Genomic DNA, 13502 nt, shown 5'->3' on the forward strand with positions numbered 1-13502 from the left:
GTATTAGTTGCAATAATTGTTCTTTAAGAAGATATTTTTGAATCCGACCAAAACATATAAATGGAGAGAAAGATATTAAAAACCATCATAAAAGGGTAAGACGAATATCATACTTAGCAAACAAATGGGGATAATGAGTCTCGTTTTAGGAACACAAGTGCATACGTGCCAATTTTGTATTTGTAGACTGTGATAAGAAGCGATATGTACAGGTATAACGAATAATTGAACGCACTAAATTAAATAAATATAACTTCAATCGAGCTTCAGAAAACTTTAGAGTATGTGATTATATATCCACATAACACATTTAATAAGTGGATAACCGCATAATGCATCCGAATCGGATCATATGCGGAAGAAAGAAAACAAAATAACTTTTGGCCAACGTCGTGGTTGAGGATTTCTGGCACTTTATGATTCTCTCCACCTGGAGCCTATATCGCTATATATAATAATAGTAGTAGTATTTTGATTAAAACTCATAATGGAATCTAGATATATGATATATATCTGACAATGCTACAGAGTTTAATTCCTGACAGCCCGATTGTGTATATCATAGCCATGTTATGTGGCGAACCGTCCCTGACGACATATATTCCCATCTTCAGTGTAATATGCTATACTTTTTCTACATTAAGATAAATAAAATTTTAGTTCGTTTTGTTTTGTACTTTTAACCTGTTCCAAGTGTGAGATGTGTCATGTTAATGAATAATGATGACTGGTTAGTGAAATTAAAATCCAAATACGTTCAATATACTTTTAGCGCAAGTAAAATAAAACCATAATTGTGATACATCATATAACATGCGTGTAAACATATCATAATTTTTTTATATAAATCAGTGAACTTACACATAAAAATGTAAGAAGGTGGAGTGAATAGGTCGTTCTCCTCCACCATATTGGACAAATTTGGCAAGCTGAGTTGACATCGAATTAACTGGCTCTTCCAAGTAGCGGATGATGCAGCACAACTGATTTGATAGTTGATTCGTAATAGATAACTATTGATAAGAAAACATCATCATATTCTATCTTTTGTATCTTTGGGATTGTTATTCGATAAAAGAGCTATTGACAAGAAAACATCAACCAACAAAACATATCTCAAAAACTAGATATTCAACGGCATCTTTTATAAATTACAACAATATCAAAAACTTAAAGAACCAATATTTGTGATAGTCTACTAGTTTATATTGAAAGATTAATTGAGTCTTTCCATTATTATAAGAAAAAATATATATATATTCAAAGAATTAAAACCGAAGAAATAACCGAATAATGATATCTGCATCTCCGCCAAGACAAGTGGTATAGTGGGGTCTAAAATTTATTCATCCTGCCACCACCTGCGCCAGTAAATAATTAATTTTATATCAATTTTCTTGTGTGACAATTAATCATAAAAATATCATCTAGAATATTTGCTTGAATTGACGGCATTTGAAGCTATGAAATCTAAGTAGCCAAAAGAAAGTATCACTTACATTGTCTAAGAAAAGGTTTAGCATGCATATAGAGTGAAAAGATGTATATATAATATAAAAAGAAAAGAGTAGATAAGATAGTGCTCGTGTTTCAAAAAAAAAATACAAGATAGTGCTTAGACAAGTCTCAGATATGCGTTGGTGTCCTATTTGGGGTTGGTTTCGTGGTTTAGGCTTTACAATTAATATATCATTCTTTTCTCCACTTACATTGCCTGTTTCTGTAATATTCTGTTCGATTTGATAATCGTATTGATTTGTTTCGGATATTCACAAATTTGGATACGGACAATTACATACAAATATCCATAGAAGTGGGCATTGTAGAATTAGAGTTTTGATTGTCGTAAGACTATAATTTTAGCCCTAATCAAAATCATTTCAATTAGGTTCGGTTTGTTTCAGGTTAATTAAATATTCTACTCATATTTATATTGGGCCTTGGTCATATATGTAGCTCAAAGCACATATGACATATATAAGCTAGGACATAGTGCTTTCATTTCTTGATTTTAATAAATACAAATTTGGCTCTTCAGCAAAGCAATTCTTTACACCTTAATCGCTTATATGAAACGTATATTATCATTGCATATGTACTACTACTAATGTTCAGTTTGTTTTTTACACATTTTTCAGATTCGTGTTGGAATCATGAATTTTAAAACAAACTAATCCGTATTTTCTCTTGAACCAGCACTATACTTGAGATTCCATAAAAAGTCAAATTGTTTAAAGAATTGCACCAACACATTACATAGCCACTACAAGAATTTATCAAAATAGCTGCGGACTGGCGAAGGTATTTCCGTAGCCAAATAATTTAGCGACAGAAATGGCGAAAGATAGTGACGGAACACATAATTTTATTTTTGTAGCTAAATCCGTAGCAATTCGTAGCAATCCGTAGCTATATAGCTAGGGATAGATTCCGTCGGCGATCCGTAGCTAGATAGCTACACTTTAGCTACAACAAAAGTCGTAGCCAACATTATTCTATTTAGCAACAACTAGCTACAAATACTAATATCGCTAAATAGCAACAACATTTTTATCCTAGCAAATCCGTCGCACGTTGAAAAAATATCATATATCTATACAAAAGCATATAATTTTTATATAATATATTTTTGTATAAATTTTATTTTATTAATATCAGTTTGTATATGTTGTTTTAATATTTGTCAATTTATTTCAAACACAAATTTCAAATTATATATATTTGTAATGTGTAGTCATTTATTATATATAAGAATGATATATTATAACTTTACAATGCATAAATTTGACAAAAATATTTTTTATGATTTATATATCCAAATATATTAAGAATATACTAGTTTAATGAAACTATTTGACACAAAAATGAAACTAATGGCTAGACATGTTGGTTTAAGTCTAATCAATTGTAGTAATATTGCCAAGCAATATTGTTAGGTTAGCATTAACACAAGCTTTCTCACGTATCTACCTCTCTAGACTCTAAAATAATTATTGTGGCATTGATATCAAATCTACAACGAGGTGAAGAGTAGTTCTTTCTTCATCTGTCCCAACCGTATCTCTATTTTCACTCCAAAGCAAGTTTAAGCAAAATTCTAGCAAAGGAGCTTCAGTCCACTTCTCTTTAACTGGCTGATTTGGATTCTCTCAGCCCCAATTATATTTTGGATCACGTGAAATCAGGTGATGGAGTTTACTTTTTTTCTTAATTAAAATATCAGGTTACATTACCAAAAGACATTCGAAGGACATAATCATTTTAAATTAGTTAACATATGATTGCAGGTGGTGTAGTTGCTTTTCTCAAGGGGACAAAGAAATAAAATCTTGTGTTTTTGATACCCGTGACAAGGAAAGAAATTAGTTCACAATATAATTATCAGTCCAACGTACGGTTGCACACTGGTATTGGTAAATTTCCTGAATTTATCTTCTTCATTTTTTTTGCTTTTGTTTCGGTATTGTTATAATCAACAAAATATTATTTTATTCTTTATTTTTGCTAATTAAAGTTTTTTAAAACGTTATATAAACAATTTAAAGAATAGTTTCATTATTTACATATATATATGTCTTGTGAACGTAGTAAACATTCTTTAAAGAACAATTCATTATTTATAACTAAAAATATTTCTTCCTTTAGGTAAAATGTCATACAACAACAATATTTTTCAAAACAGAGCATGGATGTATAAGAGATTTGATACAGTGACTAATACCATATCAGAAGAATTTCTCAATGGTTTAGAATCATTTTTGAGATTCGCTCAAAACCAACCTTCATACAAAAACAGAGGAGATCTATTGTGTCCATGTTCGAGGTGCTTAAATCGAAAGCGTTTAGACGCAGATATGGTGGGAAATCATTTATATGAAAGGGGGTTTATGGATTTCTATTTTATATGGACGAGCCACGGAGAGCAGTGTGGCTATTCTGGTGAAGCATCAACAAGCAACATTCAAGATCATGTTGATGAAGGCACAAATTCTCCAGTGGAGAACATGATTCATGACGAATATCAGGAGACTAATATACCATACGGTGGATCTGATGAGAATGTTTTTGAGGAGCCATCTGGAGATGCAAGTATATTCTTCAAGAGATTAGAGGATGCACAACAACCAATCTACGAGGGTTGTGCTGAAGGGCTTTCTGGACTATCATTGTCTTCACGACTCATGAATATAAAGACTGATCATAATCTGTCTGAGGTGTGCATGAATGCAATCTGTGATGCGTTCACCGATTATCTACCAGCGAATAATCGAGCTCCAAAATCATATTATGAGATTAAGAAGTTGACACGGTCTTTGGGATTACCGATGCACAAGATAGATGTTTGTGAGGACAACTGCATGTTGTTCTGGAAAGACGATGAGAAGTTACTGAAATGTCGTTTTTGTGGAAAGGATAGGTATAAACCAAAAGCAGAAGCTGGAGGAAAAAACATCCCTTATCAGAGGATGTTTTATATGCCTATTGGAGATAGGTTGAAGCGTTTATACCAATCAGAGAGGACTGCATCACACATGAGATGGCATGCAGAACATTTGTCTCCCGAAGGCGAGATGCATCATCCATCAGATGGGGAAGCATGGAAACACTTCCAGAAGGTATATCCTCAGTTTGCTTTGGAACCTAGAAATGTTTATCTCGCCTTATCGACCGATGGTTTTAATCCTGGAGGAATGCATAGTCAAGATCATTCTGTGTGGCCCGTTATGGTCACGACATACAATTTGCCACCAGATATGTGCATGAAGAGAGAGAATTTGTTTCTTTCTGTTTTAGTTCCTGGTCCTAAGCATCCAAAGAAAAGTCTGGATATCTACTTACAGCCGTTGATTGAAGAGTTGAAAGATTTATGGACAAACGGCATAAACACTTATGATGTGTCGAAGAAACAAAATTTTGTGATGCGAGCAGTCTTGATGTGGACGATAAGTGATTTTCCAGCATATGGTATGCTTTCTGGGTGGATGACCCATGGACGACTTGCTTGCCCATATTGTCTTGAAGAAACAGAATCTTTCTGGTTAAGAAATGGGAGAAAACATAGTTGGTTCGATTGTCACAGGAAATTTCTCCACGAAGATCATCCTTACCGTAGAAATGTGAGGAGTTTCACAAAGAACAGATCAGTTAGAGAACTTCCACCTTCGATTTTGAGTGGTGAAGAAGTTCTTTACGAGAGAATCAACCAGATTGATGGGTTGAAGAGTTCTGTTGTTTGCGGAGGTAATGGACATATACCTCGCGATATCGATGGTTATGGTGATTATCACAATTGGATAAAGAAGAGTATTTTCTGGGAGTTGCCGTATTGGGAAAATCAGTTGCTTCGACATAATCTCGATGTTATGCATATTGAGAAGAATTATTTTGACAATATCATGAACACGGTATTGAATGTGCCTGGGAAGACAAAAGATAATTTGAAATCAAGGTTAGACTTACCCGCTATTTGTAACAGAAAAGGATTAGAGGTGACAGAAGATGGGAAGTTGCCATTTCCGGTTTTTAGATTATCAAGTGAAACAAAAAAAATATTTCTCCGATGGTTGAAGCGAGAGATTAAATTTCCGGATGGATATGTTGCGGATATTTCAGCTTGTGTGGATGAAGAAAATGGGAAGCTTGCGCACTTAAAAAGTCACGATTGTCATGTTATTATGCAACGTCTACTTCCGATAGCCTTTTCAGAACTACTTCCACGAGAGGCCCATAAAGCAATATCAGGTACTTAATATATTTATATTATCTAGTTTCGCATACTGACTTTGCTTAACTTATTTTACATCAGAACTCTATTGATATATTTTATTTAACATAACTTTGTGTACAGATATAGCGCTATTCTTCAGAGATATTTGTGGAAAGACTTTGAAAAAAAGCGATGTCGAAGTAATGAAAGACAATATTGCTGTGAAGACTTGCAATCTAGAAAAAATATTCCCTCCATCATTCTTTGATGTGATGGAACACCTTCCCGTTCACCTACCTTACGAAGCTGCATTAGGAGGCCCTGTTCAGTTCAGATGGATGTATCTATATGAACGACAAATGAATCATCTGAAACAGAAAGCAAAAAACAAGGCAAAATATGCTGGGTCAATAGTTGCTCAGTATATCACAGAAGAAATCTCCCAATTTTCTTCTTACTATTTCGCGGCAGATGGTCGAGGTACACATCATCATCAGACGACTCAAGGTGAAATTCAGTTCACATACGATTATCCAGATGTTCCTAGCATGTTTCAGCCTATTGGAAGGGTAAGTGGTAAATCTAAAGAAGCATGGTTAACCGAAGAAGACGCTCACATCTTACATACATTTCTTCTGCTCAATTGCGAAGAAATCGAACCTTATGAGAGGTATATACAAAAATCATATAACATAATAATAATTATTATCTAATACAACAAATAATATTAATTTTTTTATCATACATGTAGGTTGTATGAGGATTATATGCGTATACACCGACCAGGCATTACAGAAAAAGAGTTGACATTTGCAAAAGAAAATGATTTTGCATATTGGTGTAGAGATTATGTAAGTTTTAAATCATATTTTCTTAAGTAGAATAAGCTAGCTATATATTAGGCATTGATATTTAATCAATTTGAATCTATTACAGATCAATGATGTAGAACATAAGGATCCAGGAAACTCTGTTTCTTTGTGGTTGCTTGAGTTTGTCCAAGGGCCAAAGCGACATTATAAAACATGGCCAATGTTTATCTCAAGGGGATACAAATTTCACACATATGATCATGGACAACACAAGAAAACGATGAACTATGGAGTTTGTGTTCGAGGATCACCAGACTCAGAGTTCTACGGTATTATAAACGAGATATTCATGATCGAGTATCATGGCGCTGTCGGTCTTAAGACAATGGTTTTTCGGTGTAAGTGGTTTGACCAAACCATTGGACAAGGAATGCGGAGACACCCTTCTGGCATTGTTGATATATGTCCAAAGAAACACTATCAGAAGTATGATCCTTTCATTATAACTAATCAAGCTGATCAAGTATGTTATATTCCTTATCCTCGTATTAGACAACGCAACGAAGAATGGTGGGTATGTTCAAAGGTCATTCCACGTGGTGTTCGATCATCCCCGCAAATGATTGATTTAGTTCTACAAGATGACAACTACAACCAGATTGTTGCACCTGTTGATCTATTAGATGTAGCGGAACATGCAGTTGATGCTGAAACCGATGATGAAATGGAATTAGATGATCCAACAATAGATGAGGAGCCTACACTAGAAGATCACTATGAAAGTCCAAATGATGGTTCTTACGGATCCGAATAATTTCAGGTACACAAACTTTTTTATATATATATATATATATATATTGATATAGTGAAGTTTTAGAATTTATCATAAAGAAGTTTTAATTTTAGAATTGATTACAATTAAAATATATATAGAATCTAACAAATTATAAGGCATACTCGTGTCTTATTGCCTTATTGATTACTTAATGTAATCAAATAAAGAGATGCGAGGAATAAATCATCAATTGCTCCATATAACGAGGGATTTGCCGCTTGAGAAATCTTTTTTAACCCCAAAATTGTGAAGCCGCCCAATTATTCACCAAAATTTTTAGTCTCCGCCATAAATCTTTTCCCAAATCTCGGACAAGATATTTTCTTTCTAAAGTCTCTTCTTCTCCGCCAAAACTCTCTTCTTCTCCGATAAATACCCCCCTAATTCCACTTCTCCTTTACGAAAAATAACAGAGCCTCTCTCAATATATCAAGGTTCTTCTTCCAAAATCTTACACTTTAGGTTTATATTTTCTAATAGATTTGGAGTTAATTGCTTATACCAGTCTATTTAGGGTTTATATTTCGAAATCGATGTGATAGTTTTATCTCAGACACTGTACTAATGTCTTTGAAATCCTTGTAGTATGCAACCACCAAGAAGAGGAGGTTTCCCCCCAAGAGCTACCGCCGGACGAGGTGGACCCAGTTTCGTGAAGAACACAAACCCTTGTGCTCCACCGGGGTTTCCACTGCGAAGCATTGAGGAACTACTACAAGCACCTGCACGAAGAAACCAGCCGACTCTCCACCCTGAGAAGAAAGATGGCGCTCTTTGGTAAGATATACTTCTGACAGCAATTTATAAATTTGTAATAATTGTTTCATTTACTAATTGTTCTGTTTCTTTGTGATAGGATATCAATTGACAATGAGGTCAAGTATGATATAAAGAGGGCTTTTTCCAACGATTTTGAAGGACCTTGGTGGAATCTCAGTCTGGTTCCTCCAGAGCAGCAAGACAAGTGGTGGTCTGATTTTGTGGTAAGATTCATATTGGTTGTTTCCCTTAACTACCTCTTGTTTAGATTAGATCTATTTTGACATCATATTTTTCTTTTCTTTTTTGTTCCCAGCAAAAGTATTACTGGGATTCAGACCACCATAATTTGGTGAAGGCTCTTTGGACAAAACAACTAAGGAGAATGATCTCAAACAACATCAGCAAGGGAAAGACAAACAACAAAAAGCCCAACTTTGTCTCTGATAACAACTGGAAGTTGATGTGGCGACACTGGAACACTCCTCAGGCACTTCATGTTAGCACCACAAACTCCAAGAACAGGAAATCAGAGCGTGATGGAGATGGTATACATCAACACATCTCAGGTTCCAAATCTTATGCCAAGATCAAATATGAAATGGTATAATAAACTTATTCTTATTGTCTTATTCTATCTATTTGCGTTTCTATATTTTTCTTGTGGGTCTTTTAATCCATTTGCCTTATGTATATAGATGATGGAGTTGGGTGAGGAGCCAGCTATCACTGACCTGGTGCGGAAGACTCATATGAAAAGTGACGGCACGTTTGTAGACAAGCGTGCAAAGAGGATTATTGAAGAAGTTGAGTCTATTGTTGTTTCAGAACACCCCAGCACTGATGAGACTGATAGCCAAGGCTCCAACTCAGAAGCATCAATCACACCAGTTATGAGAGATGAGGCTTTTTACAGGGTAAATGTTAGATTATTTTGTGGTTTCATTGCTGCGGTTGTTAATGGTTATTGGTAAATGTTTGATAAGTTTTTATTTTGTTATGGCTGTGGTAGTGTTATGTTTCATTGTATGTGTCTAGTGATTTTTTTTTCTTGTTTTTCTGCTTTTGTAGGTGGTCAAACCACACAAAGGCAGGCTGTTTGGACTTGGAACAGCACAAATGGAGAACTATGATCACATTGCTCCACCTGCTGTTGTTCTTACTCGTCAAGCTCAATTGGAGAAAGAGGTGATCAATCTTACTGGCATGGTCAAGTTGATGAGCCAGCAGCTCACTGCTCTGTGTGAAGCTAGAGGAGTGACAGCCTCTGATGCAACTACCAACCCTTCTCCATCTTCACCTCCTTCCACCAACGAGCCTAGAATCTAGATGGTGTTGCTGACTTTCTGTTAGCTTTTTTTCTGTGAAAATTGAAGACATAACAGTTAGAATCTTTTTGTGTTATGTCTGTTAGTTTTCACTTATCAGTTTCATGTTCTGTTTCTACTAAATGAATGCTTTGTTTCCATTATGTTTCAAGAGTTTCAGTTTATTTTAATGCTGTTATAGTTTTAAAATATCAATCTATATAGCTTTTTGTGTATTGAAAACAAAAAAAATCAATTTTAATTATCAGGATTTTATATTTTTGTCATAATAATGATAACCACAAATTTGGCCGTAGCTAATCTGAATCCAATTCTTGAGATACAAAAAATGTTTTGTAACTAAATTCGTAGCTCCATTTGCTATAGCTTTGCTTAGGATGAATTGTTGCCAAGTTCTGTAGCCACTTAGCTACACTCTATCTCTTGCTAAAAGCGTTGCTAAGGTGCGACAGAAAAATCCATAGCCATGTTGTAGCTAATAGCTACGGCCAGTGCTCTTGCGCATCCGTCGCGAGCGAGCTACAACATAGCGACGGATTGGAGTTAGCGTCGATGTTGACGCCACGGTTTTCGTCCGTCGCTATCTGTCGCTTACTCCGTTTTAGCTACAGATTCTCCGTTGTAGCAATGAATAAATCGGTAGCTATTTAGCTAATTTCTTGTAGTGAGCTACAAAGCCATATTATCGAATCGAAGAGAGTATGAGTGAATAATGATGGAACTTAACTAAACTGGTGTTTGGCAGTGGTGTGTGATGAAAAAACAGATAAAACAGCGAGGCAGAAGAAAGCAAAGAGAAGCATACTAGCCGATGCGTATCCTCTGCTGAAGAGCTTATCTACAGGATCAGTCGAATCCAATACGACTAATGCTAGAAATGTATCTTTTAAATCTTTGGTCACTCCAAATCCAGCCGCCGAACCAGTTGCCACTAGATATGATATTATCTGTCCAAATACCATTAGTTAGAAAACACATTTCAGTCAAGCTTTGTTGATTATAGGTTCAGAAAAGCATATTTTTATTTACCTTGTCACCGTAAAAATCCAGTTGATAATTGAAAGGGTTTTTAGTTCTGGTGGCGAGTTCAGAGATTGAGAAGAACAGTTGTATGACAGCGTAAAGTAATCCAATTATAGCGGCTGAAAACATGTATCTTCAAGCATTCAAGAAAACAAAATAACAATTAAGTGAATGAAAAAGTTAACAAACTTGGTTTAATAATCATCATAAAAAATTCCCCCAAAAATTCTCTAGTTTAAGAGAAAACTTATAATAAATGAGTTATTACAACGTCTTGATTCTTGACATATCATTCGACGCACGAAGCTTCCACCCAATTAACGGTTTGTGACATGTTTTAATCTCAATCAAACTAATCAACTCGCATAAAAACTATACCGAAGAAAAAGGAAGAAAAGAAAAATTAAGAGGTTCGTAGGGTGTTGTTACCTATAGGCATAAACATCTTTGAAATGAAATTTCAATGAGTTTCCTTGAGATACAATGGTGACGCTGTTGGTGCTTAGGATGATGACAGTTATGACGAGGAAAGCCACAGTCAAAACTCTAAGAGAAAGGAGTACTACCCTGAGAGAAACCAGGGGTGGTGCCATGTAAAAAATAAGTAGCTATTCAAGGCATTTAATAGGTATTTTCTTATAAACCTGGTAATCAAAGAGTAAGCAGAAGATAAGCCTGTGATGTTTGAACAAGACATGAAATGTCAATTTTTATAACTAAATGTCAATTTTTGTAACTTAGAGAGATATGACTTGACTTTTTCTCGGTGGGATAAGAACATTAATTAAAGTCAATGTCAAAAAAAGCGCATATAATTTAAATATACCAAATAAGTATATTGTATTATACTATTGCAGACGTGCTGAAACGATCGATCCCCACGTCTAGCTTACCAAACGAATGTAAAAGATATTGTTTGTTATGTACCAAACTTCAATAACTCATCTAAGTAAGTTCAAATCTTATGAGTAGGTTTACGGGTTATGATATAGTAGTTATTAATTTGGTAATATATTTGAACCAATAAGGGTTTATATAACCGCTAGGCTGTAAAACTTACATATAACGTTTCAGCAATACAAGGATCTTCCAATCTAGGGGTGAATGGTCAAAAGCGTGTATGTTAAAATGTCGAAGTTATTTTGATAACATGCTAATTGGGAGTGTATAGAACTTATATCAAACATGTTGTCGATTTAACACACAACAGTTGAATTACTTTACATGCATTAGATCAACACTTATTAGACTTTGGTAACAAAAACAATCGTAAGTTGTTTACGGAATGAATAACAACACATAACATTGGGACAAAGCTATATAATCAAATCAGATTTTAAAGCATTAATTTGTGTTTTTCATGATGAGAATTAAAATGATCGTTTGGCAATGGCTAAAGACGAGAAAACAGATAAAACGGCGAGACAGAGGAAAGCAAAGAGAAGAAGACTGGCTGATGCATATCCTTTGCTGAAGAACTCATCAACAGGATCAGTCGAATCTAATGCGACCAATGCTATAAATGCATCTTTCAAATCTTTGGTTACTCCAAATCCAGCTGCCGAACCCGTCGCCACTAGATATGATATTACCTGTCAAGAGCAAAATCATCATTAATTAAAAAGACAATTTCAAGCAAGCTTCATTGATTCAAAAGAATAATTACGTTCAAGAGATTAGATTATATATTATAATATTTTCTCCATTTATGTGATATTTGATTATAAATTTATTAGAGATTATAAAGTGAATATATACTTTGTCACCGTAAAAATCGAGTTGATAATTAAATGAGTTTGTCACTCCAGTGGCGAATTGGCAGATTGTGAATATAAGTTGTATGACAGCGTAAATCAGTCCGATGACGGCTGCAGCTAGCATATATCTTCAAGTTTACAAACAAAATAAGTAAATTAGTTAAATGAAATTTCAGTTTATAATAACTACATTGTACAAATAAAGGAAGAAAAAATATTAATAAAGAGGTTGATCATTTTACCTATAAGCATAAACATCATTGAAATGAAATTTGATAGATCCGATGGTTACGCTGTTGGTGGTGAGGACGATGACAGATATAACTAGGAAAATTGCCGTCAGAACCCTCAGTAGAAGGTTTACTACCTTCAATGAAACAGGTGGTGGTGAAGGAGGTGGTGGTGCCATATATGATTACAGATTTTAAAATGTTTTTGTAAGAAACTTTTTAAACGAGAAACTATAGAAGGAAATATGAAGAAAAAAGCTTGAGAATTAATCAGATATATTACAATACATGGAATGCCAACTAATTTATAAGCAAAATAATCACGTTGACTAGAAAGATAGGAGTTGATCTTTTTATTAATGTCAACGTCAAACATTTCTTTTAGTATTGAAGTCGTGACAAACTTGATTACCGCGTTTAACTAATTTATATTTTTAAAATAAGAGGGATATACATCTATGATCTATCTATATTAGGTATATATACTCAATATTCAATAATGTTTTTTTTTAACAAAGATTTGTTTGTTGTTGCTTATATAGGAATGGAGGACAAGCTATTTTGATAAACAAAAAGAATATCTTCAATTCGTTCTTTTTGACTATACATAAATACATTTTTCGGTTTTCAAATGGGATTATCTACACTCATATCCTTACAACTTTCATTCGGACTTGAACATCTAGCGGTGGAAATAAAAACACGGTTTCACCAAATGATAAGAATTTGGTCGTTTTTTAATAAAGAAAGTAGCATTTATATATCATATATAATCAGTTCATAATGTTCAAAAGAAGTATAATAAGAGTTGACCATATGTTGGCTACATATGTGCCACTAGTCCTCTGATTGATGAAATCCAAGGAAATGTGAAATAGTATAAAGATATAATTTGTGTTGTTGTATTAGAATAGCATAAGCTCCCTATTTATACAAGTAGAATGTCCTAAGATGATAAGGACTAGGACTAGTTACATCATTATCCTAAGATATGTGATGCATGATCAAAACCAAACGACTGGAGAAGCTCTTTCAACCATTTGAGTTCTTT

At 34.3% G+C, this 13502-nt stretch overlaps 4 protein-coding genes across 4 annotated transcripts; 2 read left to right on the top strand and 2 right to left on the bottom strand.

Annotated features, from left to right (window-relative positions):
- Nucleotides 1-3854: 3854 nt before the first annotated feature.
- Nucleotides 3855-7333, top strand: LOC106378386. Its single transcript, XM_013818524.2, has 4 exons — nucleotides 3855-5742; nucleotides 5849-6377; nucleotides 6459-6558; nucleotides 6644-7333. Exons 1-4 carry the CDS (start codon nucleotides 3855-3857, stop codon nucleotides 7331-7333), a joined length of 3207 nt encoding a protein of 1068 aa, XP_013673978.2.
- Nucleotides 7334-7579: 246 nt separating this feature from the next.
- On the top strand, nucleotides 7580-9611 carry LOC106381740. Its single transcript, XM_013821678.3, has 6 exons — nucleotides 7580-7788; nucleotides 7940-8131; nucleotides 8211-8337; nucleotides 8430-8717; nucleotides 8812-9030; nucleotides 9185-9611. Exons 2-6 carry the CDS (start codon nucleotides 7941-7943, stop codon nucleotides 9440-9442), a joined length of 1083 nt encoding a protein of 360 aa, XP_013677132.1. The 5' UTR covers nucleotides 7580-7788; nucleotide 7940; the 3' UTR covers nucleotides 9443-9611.
- LOC106381741 (CASP-like protein 4D2) lies at nucleotides 9466-11155 on the bottom strand. The gene is made up of 3 exons (XM_013821680.3): nucleotides 10894-11155; nucleotides 10471-10597; nucleotides 9466-10388 (listed from the first exon to the last, which is right to left on the bottom strand). The coding sequence occupies exons 1-3, from the start codon at nucleotides 11055-11057 to the stop codon at nucleotides 10164-10166; spliced, it is 516 nt and encodes a 171-aa protein (XP_013677134.1). The 5' UTR covers nucleotides 11058-11155; the 3' UTR covers nucleotides 9466-10163.
- Nucleotides 11156-11586: 431 nt separating this feature from the next.
- Nucleotides 11587-12779, bottom strand: LOC106379642 (CASP-like protein 4D2). Its single transcript, XM_013819552.3, has 3 exons — nucleotides 12464-12779; nucleotides 12223-12349; nucleotides 11587-12056 (listed from the first exon to the last, which is right to left on the bottom strand). Exons 1-3 carry the CDS (start codon nucleotides 12628-12630, stop codon nucleotides 11835-11837), a joined length of 516 nt encoding a protein of 171 aa, XP_013675006.1. The 5' UTR covers nucleotides 12631-12779; the 3' UTR covers nucleotides 11587-11834.
- Nucleotides 12780-13502: the final 723 nt, after the last annotated feature.

This window comes from Brassica napus, chromosome C4, assembly GCF_020379485.1.
Source record: "Brassica napus cultivar Da-Ae chromosome C4, Da-Ae, whole genome shotgun sequence".
Taxonomy (NCBI): Eukaryota; Viridiplantae; Streptophyta; class Magnoliopsida; order Brassicales; family Brassicaceae; genus Brassica; species Brassica napus.